We start from the raw sequence: 23,248 nt of genomic DNA, 5'->3' as shown, positions 1-23,248 counted from the left end.
GCCACATGTTCATAAGTATAAAGCCCAGATTGGAACTTGATTCTATATGAGAACCCACTCTCTTAACCTTGTTTAATCTCTCTGTCCATTTCTTTATCTCTAAAAGGAGATGAGGTTTGCTATGAGGATTAACCAAGATTATGGATATATAGAGATTTTCGCTTAATTGAGGATATATTTTTTTTTTAATTGCAGTTAGCTCTTACACTCTTGAGACTGCTGATTCCAGAAGCCCCAGCATTTCAGATATTGAAGGCAATAGGAGGCTGGGTTGGTATACTTCATGGCATCCTTTGAACAGGTCTGGGGGCTCTGGATGCCTGGGTTAGCATAGAGCTCTGGAGCTATCTGAGACTTCAAGGATGTACTTGCAGTCCAGGGCTAGCCAGGGTTTGACCAGACAGGCCAGGAATAGGTTGAGTCAGGAGGGGGCCCAGTCAGGGGCTAAAGGGCCCTGTGGCAGGTTTTGCTCAAAATTGGCAGCCAGTGGATGCAAACGGAACCTTGCAGGGCCAGGGGAGAAGGAGTGCTTGCTTCTCCCACCTTCCTGAGCTCCTGGGAACTCCAAGGTGCTCTCTGCATGCTCAGCAAGTAGCAGCACTTGTAATTTGATGATTTCTCACAAAGCACATACTAGATTGGGATCTAATTAACCACTTCCCTGCAATCTTCACTAGTGGGCTGAAGGACAATGCCCGTTTGTCATCACTTCTCTTAGCACAGTGCCCAGCACATAAGAGTTGCAGAGTGAGTCAGATTCAGAAATGTGACCTTAGGCAAATCACGTTCGTTCCCTTTCTGACCTAGAGTTATTCCAGCTGCAGAACAACTCAGTAGGGTCAGTTGGGAAAGAGCACACCATTTTTTGAACACTAGCAATATACCGGGCGCTTCACAGATATTGTCACGTGTCACAATTAATCCACTCAATAGTGGCTCAAGTAGACATCAGTAGCTCCGTCTTACAAAAGAGACAACCGAGACTCAGCGAGATTAAGTATGTTGCCTCCAGTCACCTCCTGGGAAGTGGTAGGGCTGGGGTCCAAGCCAGGCCAGTCAGGCCCATGACACACTCTGAACCACCATCCAAAGACTTACCCACATTTTATGACACCAGCTATCTTTTTATTTTATTGAGTAAGGTTTGTTCTAAAACTCAAAAGAGAGAAGGAGAGATAACAATGCTTAGGAAGTCAAGGAATACAGGGACAATCATGGCTGTCATCCTGACCACAGAGTGTGATCCTGTCAAGGCAAAGACACTCGAGCTGGTCTGAGCAGCATCACCAGAGAAGAGCAGGAATTGCCCTCTGCTCTGGATTTCTGCCACGTTAGAGACTCAGAGCGGCCTGTTACAGCAGAATGACAAGGAGCTTCTCTGGACAGGGGCCTGTGTTGCAGGTGGGGAGATGGCAGAGTTGCTGTCAAATAGTTTGAGACCTCACTTAGACCCTTCTTCTCAGACCAGCTGGGGAGTTAGCACCCTGTTTGCTGAAAACCGCAGAGACCGTTTACCATTGAAACCACCTGCATCAGTTTCCTAGGGTTTTCATAACAAAGTGTCACAAACTCGGTGGCTTCAAACAAGGGAAGTTTATTCTCTCCCAGTTCTGGAGGAGAGAAGTCTGAACTCAAGGAGTTAGCGAGGCCATGCTCTGTGAAGTCTCTGAGCGAGGATCATTCCTTGCCTCTTCCAGCTTCTGGTGGCCCGGGAATTCCTTGGCTTGTGGCAATATAACTTCAGTCTCTTGTGGTTGTTTCTCCTCGTGTGTCTCCATCTTCATATGGCATTCTCCTCTGTCTGTGTCTGTGTCTTCTTATAAGGGTCCCAGTCAGATTAAATATGACCTCCTTATTACCTAATTAAAAATCCAATACCTCATCTTAACTAATTACATCATCAATGACCCTATTTCCAAATAAAGTCACATTCTGACATAATGGGCGTTAGGATTTCAACATCTCTTTTCAGGGGACAGTTCACCCAATAGCATCACCATACGAGCTAAGTATTGTTTTCTCCGTTTACAAAGAAGATTTCTAGTTTAACCTCTCTTTCATTCTCTTTAAAATGGGCATAACAATAGTTAACCCACAGAATTGTTGGGAGAAAATGAGACATTGGATGTTAAGCACTTAGATATTAGGATGTTGCCTAACATGTAGTAATCTTCATTGTATTGCATTTATTATTATTACAAATAAGTTTGCCTATTAAGTCCACCACTATGTCTAGAAAGAGCAAGGACTTTGGGGTCACATATTAATTGGAACCCCAGTTCCACCCACCTGGAAGGTTATTTTGCGGAATAGATTAGATGATTTGAAGTAATGCTTCGTACCTTGTTGCAGCTGACAAACTGTGTAACCTTGGACAACTTACTTAGCCTCTCTGTACTTTCCTTTCTATCTCTGCAAAATAGGAATAATAGTAGTTATCTACCACATAGGAATGGTGTTAGATGACTTCATAGATCTCAAGCTTTTAGAGCACTGCCTGGTAAAGAGTAAGTTCTCTATGAATATTAGCTACTATTGTCATTATTATTATTATTGTTATTATTACTGTTGTTGACAAAATATTCTCCCTTTCTTCCTTTATTAGCAACTGAATTCTGAGGAGGAAGAGGAATTTCTTGCTTCTAGAATATAAGGGAGAAAATGTGAGGAGTTAAAATTCTAGTACATCCTAACCAAATTTGTCTCAGTCTAGGTGTTTTATGATTGCTAGACTTTTCATGAAATAATATAAAATTATATCTATCTGTATTACTTATCGCTGGATAATAAATTATCCCAAAACTTTGTATATTAAAACAATACACATTTCTTATCTCACAGTTTCTGTGAGTCAGGAATCTGAGCACAGCTCAGCTAGATCCTCTGCTTCACGGTCTCTCACAAGGCTGCAGTTAAGTTATTGGCCAGGGCTGGGGTCTCATCTGATGGTTTGTCTGGGGAAGGATCAGTTTCCAAGATCACTTATGTAGTTGTTGACAGGTTTCAGTTCTTTAAGGGTTGGTGGACTGAGGGCATCAGTTCCTTGCCAGCTTTTGGCTGGAGACTGCCCTCGGTTTCTTGCCACATGAGCCTCTCCATGACAGCTTGTTTCATCAAAGCCGGCAAAAGAGAGTGTGCAAGCAAGACAAAAGTCACAATCTTTTGTAATCTAATCACAGAAGTGACATCCCCTCAATGTTGCCATATTCTGTTGGTTAAAAGCAAGTTAGTCCAATGGAAGAGATGATAATAGGCAGCGTGCATCCGGAGGTAAGATCATTGCAGGCCTTTTAGAGGCTCCATCCCTCCCTCCTACCTGCCTCCTTCTCCCTCTCCCCTTTTCTCCCTCCCTCCATTTCTCTTTTCTTGGCTCCCTCCCTTTCTCATTCTATTTATGTATCTCTATGCATCTATCTGTCTGTCTGTTGTTACTCTACTTTCTGCTGAAACTCTGACTCATCTCCGTATGCCATACTCAATCCTTGTGTTTTTCTCAGTCTAGCCTATAGCTGGTCCATGGTAAGTACTCAATAGATGCTTGGATTCAGTTTAAATTTAAAGCATAAAAGAGCATTTAAAAAGAGTCAACTTTCTCCACCACCTTAATATAACCATTATATTGGTCATGTTTATATAAGTATCAACATTTACACAGTTCCTTTTTAATCCATTCATACATTCTTATCATGCTGGGTATCCAGCAGGTATTTTTCTAAAAAATATCAGATTTTTACATTTTATTTACTTAATATGGGAAAATGCTTAAAATCCCCCTTTTTTTTTTCTGGCCTTCATAGTTATCAAACTAGCTATATGAGTTTGTCAAGTTGACAAGCTCATCTTTGAACATTTAACCATCACAAATAAGACTGCAAAATGTCCTTGTGGAGGGAGATTTTGTTTTTTTTCTTTTTGATTTGTTTCCTTGAGCTGATATGAAAACAGCTGGTTCAGAATTCCTAAGGTTGATTTTAATATCATACACATTTATGTGCATTGACCAGACCCAGTTTGCAATGGTTTGAACTAATGTAGATGGTCAAAGGTCAGCAGTAATCAAACACTGGCTGAGTAGGTGCTTGATAAATGTTGGTAGCATTGAAGTCTTGCCCAGAGAACATTCCCTGTGTCGTGTCATCAACGTCAACTCAACTCAATGCTAAATGAGGGCTGCTGGGAATTTTCCCATGGGTCTTATTTCTGCAAGCCCTGCATCACAAGCCCAGTCCAAATTTCCTGTCCTCTTGGCTCCAGGATATCAGCCAGCTTTCTCTTTATGGTGTCTACCATTACTCTCTCCATCAGTTGTAGACTCCATCTGTAAGACTGGGTGGCAACAGATAAACAGTCACCTTTCCCCAACACTCCCCGCCCACCTCTGCCCCACATATTCTTTTCATGTCAATGCTATCCATTATTCTAATTTATTTTTCTAAAAGTAGGGGAATTTTATTGCTATTTTTAAAACGTTTTAAACATAAAACAAGTGAAAATGCATTTAGAAGAAAGCATCAAAACCATACATAATATAGATATGAAAAATCCCTCCTCGTTCTACTTTACTGATTTTGTGTAATCCTTCTGGCAGCCCTTTTCTCTCAGTGTTTTTTTGAGAAAAGTACACATGCAAGGAGAGAAAATGGCATACTGAGTCCCTGTGTGCCCTTCACCCTGCAGTAATTGTCAATATTTTGCGAAATTTGCTTCAGCTATTCCTCACCCCCAATTTGTTTTTTTGTCGCTGGAGTCTTTTAAAGCAAATCCCAGATATCCTGTCATTCCTCCTATAAATAGCTCACTATGTATCTCTGGCAGATAATTATTTTTTTTAACACATCTCAACATCATTATCACATCTAGCAGTTGATATTCAAATTTCCTTAATTGCTTCAAAATATCTTTTTTATAGTAGGTGTGTTTAAATAAGGATCAAAATGTCTACATGTTGTATTAGTTCCCTTTTAATCTATAATAGCTGCATCTGCAATTTTGCCTGTATTGTTATTAATTGAAGATATTGACTCATTTGTTCTTTAGAATTTTCCACTTTGCAGATTTAGCTGATTGCTTCCTCTTGGTGTGTTTTAAACGTGTTCCTCTCTCCTAGGGATTCATTACGTTTTTGTCCCATGAACCTCTTGTGTAGAATGATGAAAATTATAGACTCCCTTATCAGAATAATGTTTTTAAATGCATAAAGTTAAGTACGTGGAGACTACATGGGAAAGAAATTATATCAAGATATAGTTATCGAAATATAAAAAAATTTGTAATGTAGTAATATATGTGCTGCTTTATTAATGACAAGATCTAGTGGAGAGTCTAATAACAATCATAATTTCTAAGTAGTGTTGAACATAAATATTTAGAAATATTTGTAGCAACTGTAATGTGATAGAAATATATATGAATTTGTGTCAGTTCATAGGAAGTGCTACATTACTATTGTTTGTTGCCTGCATTCATAATTTAAGGAAATGCTAAATTGCATTTAGAGGATACTGAAAATAAAGATGTATATTTTTCCCTGTACAAGTTCACAAAGCCTTGAATACCATCCATGGGTCCAAGGAGTGCAAACTGAAGTAGGCAGGCCGTGCCGTGTACTTCCTGGGGTATCAGATCAAAGGCACGTAATGTCTGGTTTACAACTGTTAGTGATGTTAAGATTGATCAGCAGGCCAGGTACTATAAATCCCTTCCATCAAGTAGAAATTTTCCCATTAGCCCTTCTGCTAATGTTTTTAGGATTCATTGATGATAGCTGCCTAGACCTATTATTTTATTAGGGATTGCAAAATGGTAATTTTCTAATTCTGTCATTCTTCCTGCTGTTATTATCTACAATATTTCCATAAGGAAAAATTTGGTTACCCTGAAATCCAGTTCATATGATAAAAGCTTGACTAATACTTGATTCTTCTATCAATTTTCAGACTAATGAGCTGGTCTCCTAGCCATCTCCAGTGGTGAGGATCATTGGTTTGAGGAATGTTATGAAGTACAGGAAATTTATTTATTTGATCTATTTCAATCAATTGCAGTCGTTATTCACTTTGATGTTCCATTTGTTCAATGTTAGGCCAGTGTGAGCCCCTCTAAATTGGCTTCTACGTCCTTTTGAAATGACCACATTAGTCTTTGGCAGCTATCTTGCTTTTTGGCACAGCAAGATATCCCAGGCTCAGTTTGCACCATACCTATTCCAGACTTGGAATAAGGAATCTTTCCAAGAATCTTTTGTTCCTTTTAGTGGGAAATGGTATTTAAAAACAAGAGTCTGGGCATTCAAGATATTCATTGCTACTAGGTTGCCATTACTTCTAGACCTTTGCAGAGCTATGAAATGTTTATTTTTTAAAAAGAGAAAAACAAATCATAAGTTTATATGATTTCAAGTTGAAATTTCAGTGTACAGAATTTTTCTCAACTTCTTTGACTTTATACCTGGACTGAGTGCCTATTATGCTGATAATATTAGTTCCTAATGACAGGAAAGTAATGCCTTGTTTGCTGTAGCCCATGATATACACATAATAGTTTCAAAATAATGATTCCAGTATCACAACTAGCAGTAAGTCATTACATCTAGTTTAAGATTTATTTGCAAATAATTTTTCCTTTGGAATGTTTCTCACTAAGCATGTAAAATAACAGTGCTGCATTTTAAAGCCACTTGACAAAATTATTTATTTGTGTGGTTATGCCACAAATTGATATATAGCTAGGTTTTTTTTTAGTTTGCATATAATTTGTAGATTGTTTTTGGCTTTCTTTTTTGATATACTCAAAAAACTCTGGCTTCTATCCTTGTCCCCTTGACCCTATGCTCTTGCTACCCCATGGGTAACCATTTTTTTAGTTTTTTGATTGTTTCAGTGTTTTTTAGTGAAAAAATATGTCTGTTTATGTGTGTAATCGGTGTGTAGATATAATATGTATTATATATAAATCTCATGTATATTTAGATAATACATATATCTATATATTTATACTCTTTTCTTACCTAAAAGAAAGCACTATAAACACTGTTCTGCATTTTGCTTTTTCCATTTAATAAAACATATTTGTGATTATTCCAAATCACGTATAAAGACTGTCTGAATTCCTTTTTAAGACTCCATTCTGTGGATGCACCGTAGCTTTTCTACCAATTCCCTGTTGATTGTCCCTTGATTTTATTTTAAGGGTTTTACTGCTAATCACTGTGATGCAATGGGCAGAAGTAACAGAAGTTGCACGTTCAGTTTCCAGAATTTAGAACTGCCTAGGCCTGAATCTCCAGTCATCTGGCAGAACGGAGGCAGCTGAAGATAGTAGAGAAGTGGTTAGGAACAAGACGGGTCCGAGTGGAAACCCAGTTCTCTCCAGCCCCTGATTTCAGCTCTGTGAGCTTCCATATCCTCATTCTTAAAAAGCGATAATGAAACCTGCCTCTCGTTGTTAGGATTTACACAGACCGTGTAAGATAATATATGCAAAGCAAAGAGCGGAACATTTGGCCTGGAATATGTGCCTGTAAAATTCTAGCTATTATTAGTATTAATTTTACTGATTTCCTCAATGATAAGACAGGGAATCCCTGATGGATTTCAGCCCTTTATTTTGATTTTATTTACTGATGGGTGGGCTCATTAGTCTCTCTCTGTGTCCCTCACAGCACAGCTACAGGGAAGAGGGAGCTAATGCAAGAAGTAACTCACCTTGAACATGTTCTCCAAAACTATTGCCTGTCTTCATGTTCAAAGGTGATCTTTTAACCTGAGTATTGTTAAGATTTTGATGAAAATACTTAGAAGTGTAAAAGTAAGACTGTGAGCCCTCTAGAAAAGTGATCAGAGGGTGCCAGTTTGTCTTCTGATGGTTCTTCACACCAAAGCCTCTAACACACTCTACCCTAGGTTCACACCCTCCTGAACTTTTGAACCTGGCAACCTCCCACCAGCCCCAGGGTGGTCTGGCATGCTCTACTGCCCCCGGGTCAAGTCCAAACGGGAAGATCTGGGAGTCTTCATCTAAGGCCAATCATTAGCATCTCAGAGGCCTCTAGTTCCCCCAAGCCTTGTCCAGGAATGAGTCCTTCTGGGCATTTCCTCCTTGACTCCCAGCCTAAGAGGCTACTGGAAGGAGGAGGAAGAAATTGAAGAAGAATTAATCTTGGAATCCTTCCTGGAGGGGACACATTTTGAGCAGAATTCTTAAGAAAGAGGAGGAATGGGATCCTAGGGAGGAGAAGGCAGGCCTCCTATTCATGATGCTTCTGTGCTCCATTAGGCAGAAAAGGGCCTTTGGACTCAGCCTCTGAATGCCTAATGGTCTTTCGCTGCATCTGACACCTCTCAGAACTTCTGTTTCCTCAGTTGTAAAATGTGGCTGTAAAAATTATAATATTCCTAGTCCAAAGCACTGTTGTGAAGATTCATTGAGATCCACAGTGTCTTGTGCTTGGCAAAGAGTGGATTAGAAGCTCAGGAAATGTGAATTTCCTTTCTACCTTTTCCCTTTTTCAAGCTCTCATTCCACCACATCTTAAAAATAAAATTAGGTGGTTATAATCATACCAGTAATAGTGAGAACTGAAATCTCTTGAGCGGCACAGGCATGCATTATCTTAAATTCTAACAACGTTGTTTCGTCTGTGCTATTAGCTTATTTTATACATTAAAAAGCAGAGGCTCCAAGAGGGGACATAGCTTGTCCATGGTCAGATGGAAGGCCTCAGCTAGCCCGTAAGTCACCTTTTGTATGAATCTGGAAATGGTGTTCCTTGACTTGGATTCGATCCCGTGGGCACATGCATGGGGAGCAGAGGTGAAGCTGGATTCCGTCCCCACTCACATCCTCGCCTTGTCACCATTCTGTAGTGTACAACTTGTATAACTATATAAAGAGGACTGGGTTGAATGTATAGTTCTGATCAAACTAAAATTCAAACAGATCTGTCTGACATTCAGACCACATCCTTGCTACTGCTACCTGGGAGTTCATCTCTTCCTATTTCCTTCACCATCCTGCTCCATCAATTATCTCTTCTCTCTGCCTTGTCTCTAGTCTCTCCCCTCTCCTTCTTTTTTTGTTTTTCCTTCCTAGCTGATACACTTAATCAGATCTCTACTCTTGTGTAACTCTGGGATCGGAACAAATCATTATTTATAATTTCACCACCACCACCTGCCACCCCTACCAGTGCCTAGCTCCAAACCTGTCCCTGAATAGATCTTCTAAGCAAATTCTTGTTCAGAACCCTCGTGGTCATTACGCCAGGCTTCCTTGAATCGTAACTAAGCCTTTACTGTCTTCCCTGCTGCCCTCAGCCCCTAGCAAGTTGCTCTGCACACAGTAATCATTCTTTGGCGTGGAAGAACTAAGATTTTTCCCAAGAGCAATCATCTTAAGCAGTCACTAGAGGGCAGCAGGAGATCACACATGGCCTTTTTTTCAGCCTCCCATTACTGCATGGCCCACCTTGTCTCAAAGGCAGGAGTAAATGATACACTTCAATACTGACTGCTCCTTGAACAGTAAGAGGGATCGAAGTCGAGAGTAGTGGGTAAGGGGCTGAGCATGCCTTAGTCTGTGGTGAGGCTCACTTTTGGGCCCACTGAGCTGTACGGGGATTCTTCATTCTGCCCCTTACTTTCTTTAGGTCAGATAATACAGCAGAACTACATGGGTATTTTAGTCCTTTTTAAAAATACCTATTAAAAGAATTCTAATTTACAAACAAGCAAAAGACATCAGCCACTCCTGGGCAACTGGGCAGTGTCCAGGGTTCCCTCTCCCTGCCCCACAGACAGTGTGACCTCCTCAGAGATTTAACTGCTTTCACTTGAAACAAGTACTGTATCCTCTTCTAGGTTACACGGTGTCACTCTGAGCCTCAGTTCCCTCATCTGTACAAGGGGACAACGATCCCTACTTTGTAGGATGATAGCGAGGACTATGTGAGATCACAGATGGAAATCAGCTAGGGCTGCATCTCTCATTTGATGCTCAGACCAGTTCAGTGAGGAATTAGAATCCTCATTTTGCAAATGAGGAAGCTAAGTTTGGAGAGGTGAAGTGACTTGCCCAAGATCTGAAATCAGGAGGTCTGACAATAGCTTTGGACTTAAGCGTTCAATTCTACCCCGTCTACTGTGTTCTATAGGTAGGAAGCAGGTAGTTTAAGGAGAAATTTCTGACAGTGTGGCTAAAGTACTGGCAGGTCACAAGGGAAGATTTACAGATTCAGAAATACAGGAGACTTGAATAATGCTGAATTGAAGGCCAACGGCTGGAATAAATGACCTCTGATAATGCTTTTGACACCCTAGAATTTGTAAATTCCTCATTGGATTCTGTTTCTCATTGATCCTCCAAACGTTCCAAGGTTTAGGCACTCCTATTATTGATGTTTTACAGATAAGGAAACAGAACCTCGGAAAGGTTAAGCAACTTGTCCAAGGTCACCCAGCTGGAAATGGAAGAGCTGGAATTCAAACCCAAGCAAGTCACTGTGCTTTAGCTGTCCCTCTGTGATTGGGCTTATTCCTTGTGTATTTAGAAAAGAAGTTGCAAATTATGTTAGATCAGGAGATCAGTTGTCCCAGGATTTGGCAATTTTGTAACTTGTCTTTTTTTACAGTCTCCACCATTGCTTCCCCTTCTATTTCTCCAATATGCACACTCACGTGCACACACATACACACACACTCAGACATATACAGCTTATCAGAAGCCACGAAGAATGCCTTACAGTTCCTGGGATGGGGAGTTAGTTGGTTAATCTTAGCATGACCCCCAGGTAGGGGGCAGGCTTGAGCACTTCAGAAAGGGTGTCCAAATAGCATAAAGCGTGTAACTCTGAATCTGAGTCTGATGCTTAGGATGAGAAATGCAGTTCCTGGATGGGAAGCCATCTAGATTTAACAGAGCTGTCCCATAATGGAACTGGAGGCCTAAAAAGGTAGTGAGTTCTGCATCATTAAACATGTCCAAAAAGAAGCTGGAGGATGATTTGGTGGTGAATGAAACATTAGATGGGATTTTTGACCAAGTGACCTTTAAAATGCCTTTTACCTATGGGATCCTTTAGCCCATGGAAAGGGTGAGGGAGCCCAGGGGTGTTGTCTAGGGGTGACAGGAACAAGGAAGGCCCAAGTGTTTGCAAAAGAGATGACTCATGCAGGAGTGAGAATTAGTGCCGAACATTTTTTGGAGAGGAAGTATGGATGACAGAAGGAGCAGTAGAACCAGTACAAAAGGCCGGACTGGTTATTAGCTGTGTGGCCTTGGGCAAATGGCTTTACCCCTTTGAACTACCATTTGTACAATAAAGTAAAGTTAAGACCATCTGCCTTTGGGGCTATGGTGATAAATTGAGATAGTGGGTTTGAAATGTGATAAGTGTTATACGAATGGAAAGGATTAAAGGCAAAAGGGAACAGATCACACATTCATCTCTTCATTTATTTGGATGTTTACCTGCAAACAGTCTACACTACATCAAACAGTGAAGTGTGTGCTGGGGATACAAATGGTGATTGAAACTGGCCATAGTCCTTCCCCTTATCTCATAGTTTAGTTGAGGAGACAGATATTAATTTAACTAGCACATTAACTAAAATTGAAAATGTGATAAGCACTGTAATGATGATGATGATGTAAATGGTTCACTTGATAGTACAAATTGAGAGTAATCAAAATACAGTTTATGAATATATATATGTTCAAAAGTATATATGTGAGTTGGTTCCCACACTCTCTTTAATGTATTCACTGGGATAATCTTCCTCTGCTCCTAGATGAAAATCTTAGCAGGGCACATCTAATCTATCACCACTTTTATGGAATAGACAGTGCTATAGACATTTTAAGTTGCTAACACAGTTTCAAACCAGGAATTAGGATGTCCGGTCCAAGATTTTAATCAAATTTCTAAATTTGACAAATCAAACCTTCTTGCCTTCCCCGGTGGGGCATTAAGAGGTGGGGCAAGCTTGGCCTCCATTCTGTTTCTCTACCTTGGCACTTCTTCCTCTCCCTCCATGGTCAAAACAGAAGGAAGGAGAAGTGGTAAGGATTAGGAAGGTCATACTCACCCTGGTACGCTTGTACCTGGCTCTGCATTCTCTGGTCCTGACAGATTTTTGAAGTTGCCCCTTTCCCTTGGGGGCTTTTTCAGGAGCTTTCCAGGGGTCCCTGTTGCTAAGGGCTTCTCCAAGACCTGGAGGATGCATTTCTCTTTGGCTGGCTGCTGCTCATCCCCTTCCACCTTCTGTTTCTCTGGCTGCCCACCTCATGGAGACTCTCACTGTGGGGGACCTCTGAATCTCCGTTATAATTCCTCTAGGGTAGGACTCAAAACAATTCCAGGCCAGCTGTTTCTCTTGTGTGACCCACATCTGGTCCAGGGGAAATACTCAAGCATTTTTCACACTGGCAACCTCTGGGATTTTGGGCAAATCCCCATGCAGCCCCTTCTGTTCTGCTGCCACAGGTGACTAGAGCTTGTACACGAGGAGTAAGACCCCAGTCCACTACCTTCCTGGTTACATGAACACATAGCAAGTTCTCCAAGGGGCACTCTTGAGGCCACTGTTCACAAAATTTGGTATAGAAGGTAGCATGCTCTACATGTCCAACCTGGCGTGCGGGGTACATTATTAGGTAATCACTCTCTCCAAAGCAAAATTTTCTGAAATCTTTCCTGTCTACTCTCTGACCTTATTTTATTCCCTTGTTCTGGCTGAAATTTCTTGAGTTATGAAACTAGTTAAGATTCATCTCCTTTGTAAATTCTGCCTATAGGGGCCTGGCTTTGGGATTTCACTTCTGTTCTGTATTGGTGTCTCAACAGAAATTTCAGTTTTAACATTCTGTTACAACAACAGCCACAATAATTAATAACAACCACAGCAACAACAACAGTAACAACTAATAAAGATTGAGTGCTTAAGCTTTGCCAGGCACCTTATTTAATCCTCACAAGAACTCATTTAGGTTGGTCCTATTATTTAGAAAGGGCACATTGACGATGCTGGATTTTGACTGGATTTGACATGGTTAGGCTGAGAAGTCCAGATTGCACAACACAGAAGTGCAGTCCTGGCCGATGGCATTTCAACTGGCTACCTTCCCTTTGTTAAGGATATTTGTATGGGTCCTTGAGTCAGGCCTCAGAGCAATCGCTTTCCTCCAACAGGAGACAGTAACTCCGCCTAAGAAATGATCCATTTCAACAATTCCTGGGAGGCCATTGCTGTAATAAAGCCTATTCTTTATGATATAAAAGTCTCACCCTCTTTTCCCCACCCTTAACGTTTCTAATTTGAGCCCCTCTGGTCCCTGTGGAGCCTTTAAATGCTTCAACTGCAAGTGTATTGCCAAAGCAAGCCTGTCTGACTCGGAGGCAGCGCCCTGCACCGTTGCCGAATACTGAACAAACATTCGCACAGCTTTGGCTCTCCCAGAAGCCCTTAGTCTGATGCCTTTGGTTTGTTTTCTGGATGAGGGCAAGCAGTGCCATCACCTCCTGCCGAAAAGCCCTGGCTGCCCTCCCAACAAGGAGTTGTCACTTCAACGGAGCCCTTTTTTTTTTTGGTGGCAACAAAATAATACCCAGCAGGAATTTGGGAGGAGAAAAAAGAGAGTTCAGTTGGCAGGTTCTCAAATGAATGGGTTGTAGTGTCATTGGAACTGAATTGGGCTTGAAACCAGACATGATCCTATTTTGGAAGCATTGTTCAGAGGGATGGGAAATGTGAACAGAGGATAAGTCTCTTCAAAAATGCTCTTTATCCTTGGCCTGTTAAAGACAGCCTGTTTTAACTGAACTCTCCCATCCCCTCAATGGCAAGGGCCTATGTGAAAACCTTGAGGAGGTCAGAACAACTGGCACATTGATCAGCTATTCATCTGTTAACCTTTCCATTGAGAGAGATAATTTTACTTTGGGAAGAGGTTGTCATTTGATTACAAGACGTCAATTGTCAGTCTTGAAATTCATAAATCTTGGCTCTTAGACTCATCAATGCTTTGACAAGATAGCACAGTGATCAGAGTATATAAATATATTGTATATTCAACAAACATTTATTGAAAATAGTATTGAAACTCTATGATGTTCCAGGTGCTATGTAAAGTAGATAAGGGAATCAGAAAAATGAATACTGTCTTTGCTCACGTGGAACTTATAGTCTGGAGACATTAACAGGTGATACATAGAACAGAATGCTCTGAGGACCTTTAATATGAAACCGTAATCAGGATTGGTGACATGGAGATTGAGTTCAGGGAAGACTTTACTGAGGAATTGGCACTTGAACTGAGATCTGAAGGAGTAACCAGGAGATGGCAGAGGGTAGGGATGGGATGAGGAAAAGTGTTCTGTGCAGAGAGAAGAGCATGTGCCAAGACTGGAAGAGAAAGGCTTAGGGTGTGTGCAAGGAACTTAAAGGCCAACGTAGCTGAAAGTAAGAGAATTAGGAGGAATAGGATAAGAGATCAGACTGGAGAGGCAGACAGATTGTCTAGATCCCATGTTACCTATGTGCCATGTTAAGGATTTTGGTCTTTATCCTAAGAGCAGTGAAGTGCCATGGAAGAGTTTTAAGCAGGAGAAGAATATAGGGTTTGCCTTTTGAAAAGATGACTTTAGCCACACAGTGATGTTGGATCAGAAGCAATTAGCTTTTGCAATCATAATGTCTACAGAGGAATAATTAATGGAATGGCTAATCGTCTTCCCTGTTGTAACTCTCATCCAGGTCATAACTTAGACATGACACAGTCTTTACGAAAAGGATCATCATTAATAAACATGCATAGGACTTAGAGGTAAATCCCTTTCTCCATTTAGGTCTCAGGTTCCTCACTTATTAAATGATGGGATTGGACCAGATGATACCCAAGTGCCCTCCTTAGCAAGACCAGCCCTTAAGTTCAGCTGTGAATTCTGTACTGCTACTGCAGGGCAGTTTTCAGCCTGAACTATGGCCTTTTAACCCCACTTGTTTGACTGATAGATTGAAAAAAAGATTTATTGGACAAAAGCTTACCAGCAAAGATCTATGGCTTGTTTTGTTGTTAAATGGATAGTTATATCTTTAAGCCAATGGCTGTCAATGTTTGTTTGTTTGATCAAGGGAATCTTTACTCCCAGCACCACATTACATTCCTTCCTGATAAAATTATGTACATATGGTAAGGTGCTAGGAGGGGCAGGCCATCTACATTTTAAAATATGAGATAAAAACAGTACTTTAAGTGATGAATAGGTTAAGAAAAGACTGGGCTCATGTGCTGAAAGGGTCAGTAACTCACCATGTGACCTTGGAAAGTCATTTTATTTTTTGGGGCACAATTTCTCCTTGTTTAAAGTGGGGCAGTTGTACCAGATTAGCATTTTCAAAAGTATTCTTTTTCAATAGTTTTTGAAAGATATTCCATGGAGAAAAGATGCCCTACTCTATTTTTTCTCCTTAGAGATTCACAGTTCAAGTATATTGATGGTCTATTGATTGTAAAGTTTTTACATTAACTAATCCATCATACTGCCACATTTTTGTGTGGCTATAGGTGCGTCCTCTCTCTGAGACTCAGTTTCCCCATCTGTATCCTAAGGCTAGAGCAGAGGTTTCCAAAGTTTTTCTGTTAAGGATGAGACAGTGAATATTTTAAGCTTTGTGGGCTGTAGAGTCTTTGTTGCAACTGCTCAATTCTGCCATTGTAGCCATAACTTTACATAAATGAATGAAGGTGGCTATGTTCCAATAAAACTTTATTTACAAAGACAGGCAGAGGACTGGATTTGACCTATAGAACGTAATTTACACGTTATGGATCAGAGTGTAGGCTAACTGCTCCCCAGTGTCCTCACAGCTCTGAATCCCCCTGACCTTCTCCCCTGAATAGTTATCTCTCTCAGGTTTTAAGTCACCCTTTTCCAAAACTGTCCCTCTGGCCCACACTTCCAAAGGTCACCATCATCTTCTTTCAGTGTGTCCGTATATAAGACTGTCTTAGTCGCCCCAGCTGCTGAGATGCCTTCTTCACAGCTTTGTTTTGTTTATCTTAGTAACTACCCTCGTTAATCCCTCTGAAGGATTGGTTAGCTGGAATTCGCCTTGTCTTCCTCCCCCAGAGCCTTTGATCTGATGCTCATAAGCATTTGCTGACAGCCAGACAGAAAAGGTGGAGCACAGATCCCAGGCCCCAGGGCCCAGAGAGTCATGAATGAAGGCTGCATTTATTTGTATTTCTAATTGGCAAGCCCATTTCCAGATCAGCTGCATGTCACTGCAAGCCGAGAGCAGGAACAGGAGACAACCTTCTTTTTCTCCCAGGCCTTGGTGCCCAGGGCCTCTGTTTCCACTAAGGCAGTAGCTTGCCTTGACTTCATCAGGCTTGGAAGTAGCTGCCATCTGGACCAAGCTTTCCCCCTTAGTACAGGGCCACCCTGTTTTGCCACTTCTGCATTGCACAACTTTGAGGACACCATTCACATAGTCTATGATTAAATGGAACCCTTTGAGTTGTACAAATCACTTTGGTTCTCCAAGCTTTTGATATAGCCACAGAGCCCTTTATTCTTATGAAATCTTAAGTAGAAAGGCAGTCTATAAGAGACATACAAGTGGAACTGTTCTGTCTGAAACTGAGATGTGGGTTTAGAGTCCTGCCTGCTCATTTTCCCTCTTGCCCTGTGCAAGCAGTTGTTGAGATGCTTTTGGGATCCATAGAATTCCTCAGAAGAATTTTGGAGCCTCTGGACTAGATCATGAATGTCATTCTAGCCACTCAGAGTTCTATAAGCTTTGATTAAGTCGCAATTACATCCCTAGCACCATGCTCGGCACTGAAGGTTGGAGGGAAGAGGAGTAGGAGACATAGCCCCTGATCTCCAAGACCTGATAATATGGTTGCAGAGGTCAGCAGAAAATGGGACCAGAAAGTGAGCTTAACAAGATAAGGTTTTATAGGCAGAAGTACTTATCCAAAGAAGAAGGCGGAGGCAAGGAGGAAAGACTTCCTGAAGAGGATCACACTAGAATGGAGCATTGGTTGGGTGGGAAAGATCTGGAGAGGCAGAGGGGAAAAGTAAGACAGGCGCACAAAGGCAGAGAGGTGGGAAATGCTTATTGTGTGGATCAAGAGAGACAGCACAGAGTGGAGCATGCATGAAGCAGATCTCAGTATGCACATTCACCTCCTATCTCATTTACCACTCACAACTGTTTAAGTTGGTATTATTAACCCCATTTTACAGAATTAATCACTATAAGCTCTTGGACATTGAGAATTTCCTGAGGTTGCATAGCTGTTATCAAGCAGAATTAAGATTTAAACTGATATTGATTTGACTCTGAAGCTTGTGTTTGCCCCATGACATGGAACTTTATGGAAAATATAGAACTGGAGCAAGTTTTTTTAAAAAAAGGTAGAATTTGTATAAATCGACAGTACACAGTGAGAAATTTCTCATTGGGAAAAGTGTCCTTGATATTTACATCTTGCAAGATCCTTGGAGAATCCTCTAGTCCAACCTACCAATGTTAAATATGGAGAAAGTGAGACCTAGAGAAAGCAAGGGGCTATTTAATGTAAATAGTAAAACAAGACACCGTTCTGGTCTCTGAACCCTCAGGCCAGTCCTCCTCTCAAGGCATCATGAACAAACCACTCTATCTTTTTTTTTTCTTTCCAATGGATGCCACCTCCTTAGCACATCAACACTTTGAAAGTTACTGAATTTACCTCTTCCTCTCCAGAGACCACAGAGCTGGGCAGCAAGAAGGAACTCAAGTCCATGCCCTTCATCACCTACCTCTCAGGTCTGCTGACAGCTCAGATGCTGTCAGATGACCAGCTCATCTCAGGCGTGGAGATCCGCTGTGAGGAGAAAGGCCGCTGTCCGTCTACCTGCCACCTTTGCCGCCGACCAGGCAAGGAGCAGCTGAGCCCCACACCAGTGCTGTTGGAAATCAACCGTGTGGTACCACTTTACACCCTCATCCAAGACAACGGCACCAAGGAGGTGAGCTCCCCTGACACTGCCACTAAGTCGGAGCTAAGTACCAACCCTCCTACCTCCTGCCCTTGTGCTCCCTTTGTCTTTCGGGATTGTCATCGTCATCATTATCATCATCATGGCAATGACTAGCATTTATTGATTCCTTACTATCTTTGAAGTACATATTTAGCTGCTATAACCAATGAATCCTCAAATTTCAATGGCTTAATACAATAGAGGTTATCCTTATTTGTACAGAGTCCCAAACAAATGTTTTTGATTGGTGGGTGGCTTTACTCTGAGAAGTGTTGCAGAGATCCAGCCTGTTCCATCTTGTGCTCCATCAATCTGATGGTTCCATGATTACTGTGGAAGAAGAAAGAACATGGAGGATTACACGTGAGAAGTTTAAATGGGCCAAACCTGAAAGTGGCAAATATCATTTCAGCTCCCATTCCATTGGCTAGAACTCGACCACTGGGTACACCTGTCTGCAAATGAACACAGGGAAATATATTCTGTCTGTTTTCCTAGGAGAAGATAGGGGTTTGGTAATAACCTAACAGTCTCATTTTCAATACTATACTTGGATAATCTCATTTAATCTGCCCTCCAGATCTATTATTTACTTGGAAATATTGGTTTGATTCATATGAGATTGCTGACATTAGACCTTTTTTACTTATAAAAATGAAAGTTCCATGTAGTTCATCCTGAAGTCGTGCCCACTTCACAAGTGACGAAACCTCAAAGATGTTTAGTGATTTACTCAAAGTTGGTCTGCTCGAGAGCCTATATGTTTAGTTGTGAAATTCTCTCTCCTCTTTTTCCTCTTTTTGTGTTTCTCATTTTCTATTACAGTTCGTCAGGGCTTGAAGGGATCATATAAATGATTTGGTTCACTGGTTTGCAAACGTGTTTGTGGAACATTTTTTCCAAATGCAGTCTTTCAGGAATCCCAATCTATAAAACCAGGAATAGTAATGCCACTCCTTCAGTTAGGAAGGGGAAGGTGGATAAAGCATCTCTACTTGGTCCCTACTCTTCCCTCTGCAGCAGCTCCCAGACAGCCCTGGGCCTCCAAAGAAGACAATCTGGCAGACCCCTGACCAAGTCCAGCAGGATGCTATGTATTACATGCCCCTCCCATAGCATCTGTTGGACTGAGTAAATACTGGAGGGTAGTAGGTGGCCAAGTAGGGCTTCATAAAGGACAGAGGGGGGATGAGAGTAAGGAGATGGGGAGAGTGTCAGGTAGATGACCCGTGGCAGGAAAGAACACGGTCTGTTCAAAGACTGAAAGGAATTCCCCATGACTGAACCCAAGAGGTGGAGGGCCAGCATACGTGAGGCCAGAGGGGTCAGAAGGAGCCTGATCATACAGGATATTGTAAGCTAGGTCATGAGTTTGGACCCTGTCTGGAGGGCAGTGAGATGTTTAGCAGGAGGCTGATAGGATTAGATTTGTGTGTCAGGAGCCCTCTGGAAACAACCCAGAAGACCATTACTGGAAGAGCAATTAAATAAGCCTACAATGGAATATGCATACAGTGGACTACCTGTCAACAGCCAAAATGAATGAACTATAATGGCACTTAATATGAGATGAATGAACATGTTAAATGAATAAGCCCCAAAGATTCATTTTATATAGCAAGAAACCCTTTCCCCTATTTTAAGTTAAAACAGATACATAGACACAGCAAATATACTACCTTTTAGGGATACATACAGGTACAATAAACTACTTACAAAGGGGAATCAAGGAAAGGATGAACATAGGATTCAGGATGAGGATAATCTTGAGTTAAGGGAGGCAGGATGATGGCGTGAGGAAGCATTTGTTACACATAGGTATGAAGTTCCTAGCTGGTGTTTTGGGTAGTGGATTAGTGGCAGTTTATTAAAGTATTAAAACTAGCTAACTAACTAACTAACACTAAGTGGATGAAGACATAAAGCCTAACCATGTGTAGTGCAGCGATGAACGTGAGTCATGAGCCAAGTGTCACAAATAATCTAACTCTGTGGATCAGAGGTCCCCAAATTACCAACAAAAAAGCCAAATATGTATGTATACCTCTGGCTTCAAGGTGAGAGTCAATTATGTAAGAGTGGAAGCAAGGAGACACATGAGGAGGCTGTTGAAGCTTCCAGTGAATTCCAGGAGTGATCCGACCAGTGTTGTGTCAGTGAAGACAAATAAAGCAGCATGGGTAGCTGTATAGGCTGAACTCTCCAAGACATAGTGAGTGAGGTTGTGAATATCCCTGTTTACAGCTTTGTGAACTTACCCCAACGACTTTCTGGATCACATTCTTCTCATCTGTAATGTGACAGGATACGAGCTAAGTCACAGGACTTGTGTGATGTGTTGTTGGCACATGTGTGGTGGCAAGAAGAGTGATGGTTCCTCTCCTCTTTGCTTAAGAGTCAGATTCCCCCATGTCTGGATTCTGTGCCAGCTTCCCTCAGCATCGTCAAAATATTCAATTCTTTGGAAACCCAGTGAGGTCTTTCTGAGGCCAATTCCTACTGGGTTAGCAGAGAAGCCCAAGAGTGTGAAAGCAGTCACTAGATGTCACTGTTCTCCATACATGAGATCTGGAGCTCTTAAAGCACTAGTCAGTCATTCATTAATTCAGTAAGTATTTTTGAGCACCTACTATAAGCCAAGTACCATGTCATGCTCTGAGAAGTGAAGAGTATGATAAGTGGACATGGTCTGCCTCTTTATGGAGTTTACAGACTTGTGGACAAGACAGATATTAGTGAAACAATCACACAAATCAGTAAAGACAGACTATGCAGAGTACCAAGAGAAGTCCAGGCCAGCTGGTTGAAAGTGTGTGACAAGGGGCCTTGTGGGGTCAGGGAAGCCTTTCTTGAGGAAGTGACATTGAAACTGAGCCCTTGGGGGCTAGGTGTTAAAGTGAATGTGGAGGACTGGTTTGGCGGAGGGGGCGGAGCCTGAGAGCATTCCAGGTTGAAGTCCCAGCTCCTGCAAAGGCCTGAAGAATGAGCAAGAGTGGCCCATTTCCCTGAAGAACTGAGTGAGAACCAGTGTGGCAAGGGCCGAGACTGAGGGGGAGCTCCATGGGCAATGCTGAGGAGAGGCAGCAGGGCCAGGCCAGGCAGAGCTGGGGAGGCTGGGGTGGTGGGGACTTTGGCCCCTGTTGGTGGGGAGCCATGGAGGAGTTAGGGCAGACAGGCAGGCATAGACGGATGCTGTCTCCTCAGCTCCAAGCTCTTCTCCTCTTAGTCATCCCTGCACAGAAACATTAGAGATGGTTGACTAGAGCTGGCTTCCTCTGAGTCTCCAGTTTCTTCTCCTTCTCCCCAAACCCCAATGACAGGCCTTTTTAAAGTTGCATAGCAGCCTAAGGGCTGTGGTGCATTAGGCATTTCCAAAGGAGCCAGGCTGTGGTAGGAGTGGGTAGGACAGGCCCACTGTAGGTCTGGAAATGATCCTGGAGGAGGGGAATATGGCACTGAGCCAGGCTAGTGTGACGAGAAAGCAGCCACTATCATTGTGTCCATCATTTGTTTTTCTGCCTCTTCTCCAAACTCCTATCACTCCTTCTCCCATGGCTTCTCCATCTCTCTGCCTTTCTCTGCAGCTGGAGGCAGAGGCCAGATGAATAAAACACAAAAGGGCCTTGCCTTAGGCTCTGACACTGAGTCATAGCAAGGCTGGGACAAGTCCTTTTTCCTTTCTGGGACTTTCTTTTCCTACTTGAAAAAAGAGAGAAGCTGAGTGAGTTTCTGAGTTTCTGATTTTCCTGCAAAAGACTTTGTCTAGGTGGAATCAGATTGTGCAGGCTCTGTGCGCCACTCAAGTTGAGTTGGAATCCTGTCTCAACCTCCCATTCACTGTGTGATATTGAATGACCTCTCCAAACCTCGGTTTCCACATCTGTAAAATGTGGTCCTTAAGGTAATCAAATGAGATAACAAATGCATGGTGCCTGGCACAGAGCATGTAATGCACAAGCATTTTCTATCATGATGACAAAAATAATGTTGGTCTAAACTTGTCCCTGCCTTTGTTTATGCTTCCTTTGGCACCTCCCCTTCTAGGTAGTACTGGATAACTTTACAGATGCCCAAAGTGCTAGAGGCATGATGTTTTAGAGTAGGATCTATATTTTGTATGAGAGAGATCATGGGTTAACCCAAAAGGGCAGATCACAAATGGAGGGATTTTAGAAGCATTTCTCACTTTATAAACATTGCTGGCACTCATATTCTACAGATAGAGGATACCATAGGTGGAATTAAACATGAGTAAAAGGATTTCCTTCTCCTGTAGACCTTCTGAAGTGGAATGGAACCATTCTTCTATGTGAGAACCACTGACTCCTTGAGGGTTTTTTTTTTTCTTTCTGAGGAGGATTAGCATTGAGCTAACTGCACCAATCCTCCTCCTTTTGCTGAGGAAGACTGGCCCTGAGCTAACATCTGTACCCATCTTCCTCTACTTTATATATGGGACGCCTGCCACAGCATGGCTTTGCCAAGTGGTGTCATGTCTGCACCTGGGATCTGAACCAGTGAAACCCGGGCCACCAAAGCGGAACGTGTGAACTTAACCACTGCACCACCAGCCCGGCCCCTTCTTGAGTTATTTGAGGTGCTGAGTCAACCCCTGAGTCCCATTGTATAGCACAGTCAGGAGTATCAGAGATGGGGTGTGACTTGCCTGAGCTTTGTGGAACAGTTCTGGTCTCTGGTTCTGGACCAGGGCCAGGGTGTGCTCTGGATAGTCTTGGGGACCACTAGACACTAGCTCCTTTGGTAAGTGAGGTCTCCTTGGGTCCATCTCCACGAATGCATGGGAAAGGATGATGCCTTCTGCCTCAGCTGGAAAAGAGCCCTTCATTACACTTTGCACTGTGGTTTTGAACAAGCAAAGCCGCAAAAAAGTCTTTATGATGGAGAGTTTGATTAATATGTAAATCTCTTCTCTCCACCTGTTAAATGACCCTTACTCAGCCCAAAACCACAGAGCTTGGCTAAGCATAACTAGTGCTTAAGGTACAAGACCTTGTGTGGCTGTTAATTAGCCTTTGGTGAAGAAGAAGAGGTTTCAAGTAGGGGAGACTAAAGAATAGAGCCGTGGTGAAGAGCCGGATAGCTGGATTTGAATCCCATCTCTGCCATTGACTGTCTGGGTGACCTTACTCTTACTCATTTGTAAAGTAGGCATTATTAGTATCTATCCTTATTCATTTGAGGATTCAGAGTTTTCTT

The 23,248-nt window shown here is 42.1% G+C and overlaps 1 protein-coding gene across 7 annotated transcripts in view; it reads left to right on the top strand.

The window, feature by feature from the left end:
* ASTN2 (astrotactin 2) overlaps positions 1 to 23,248 on the top strand; it is an 827,990-nt gene that overhangs the window by 634,285 nt on the left and 170,457 nt on the right. For all 7 annotated transcript variants that reach the window (XM_070596244.1, XM_070596246.1, XM_070596242.1 and 4 more), the window contains one exon: positions 17,754 to 18,019. In XM_070596244.1, the coding sequence (XP_070452345.1) occupies positions 17,754 to 18,019 (266 nt within the window). The remainder of the gene's footprint in view (positions 1 to 17,753; positions 18,020 to 23,248) is intronic.

This window comes from Equus przewalskii, chromosome 26, assembly GCF_037783145.1.
Source record: "Equus przewalskii isolate Varuska chromosome 26, EquPr2, whole genome shotgun sequence".
In the NCBI taxonomy this organism is placed as follows: Eukaryota; Metazoa; Chordata; class Mammalia; order Perissodactyla; family Equidae; genus Equus; species Equus przewalskii.
Note: the sequence above shows the minus strand (reverse complement) of the source record. Positions and strands in the feature narration are given on the sequence as shown.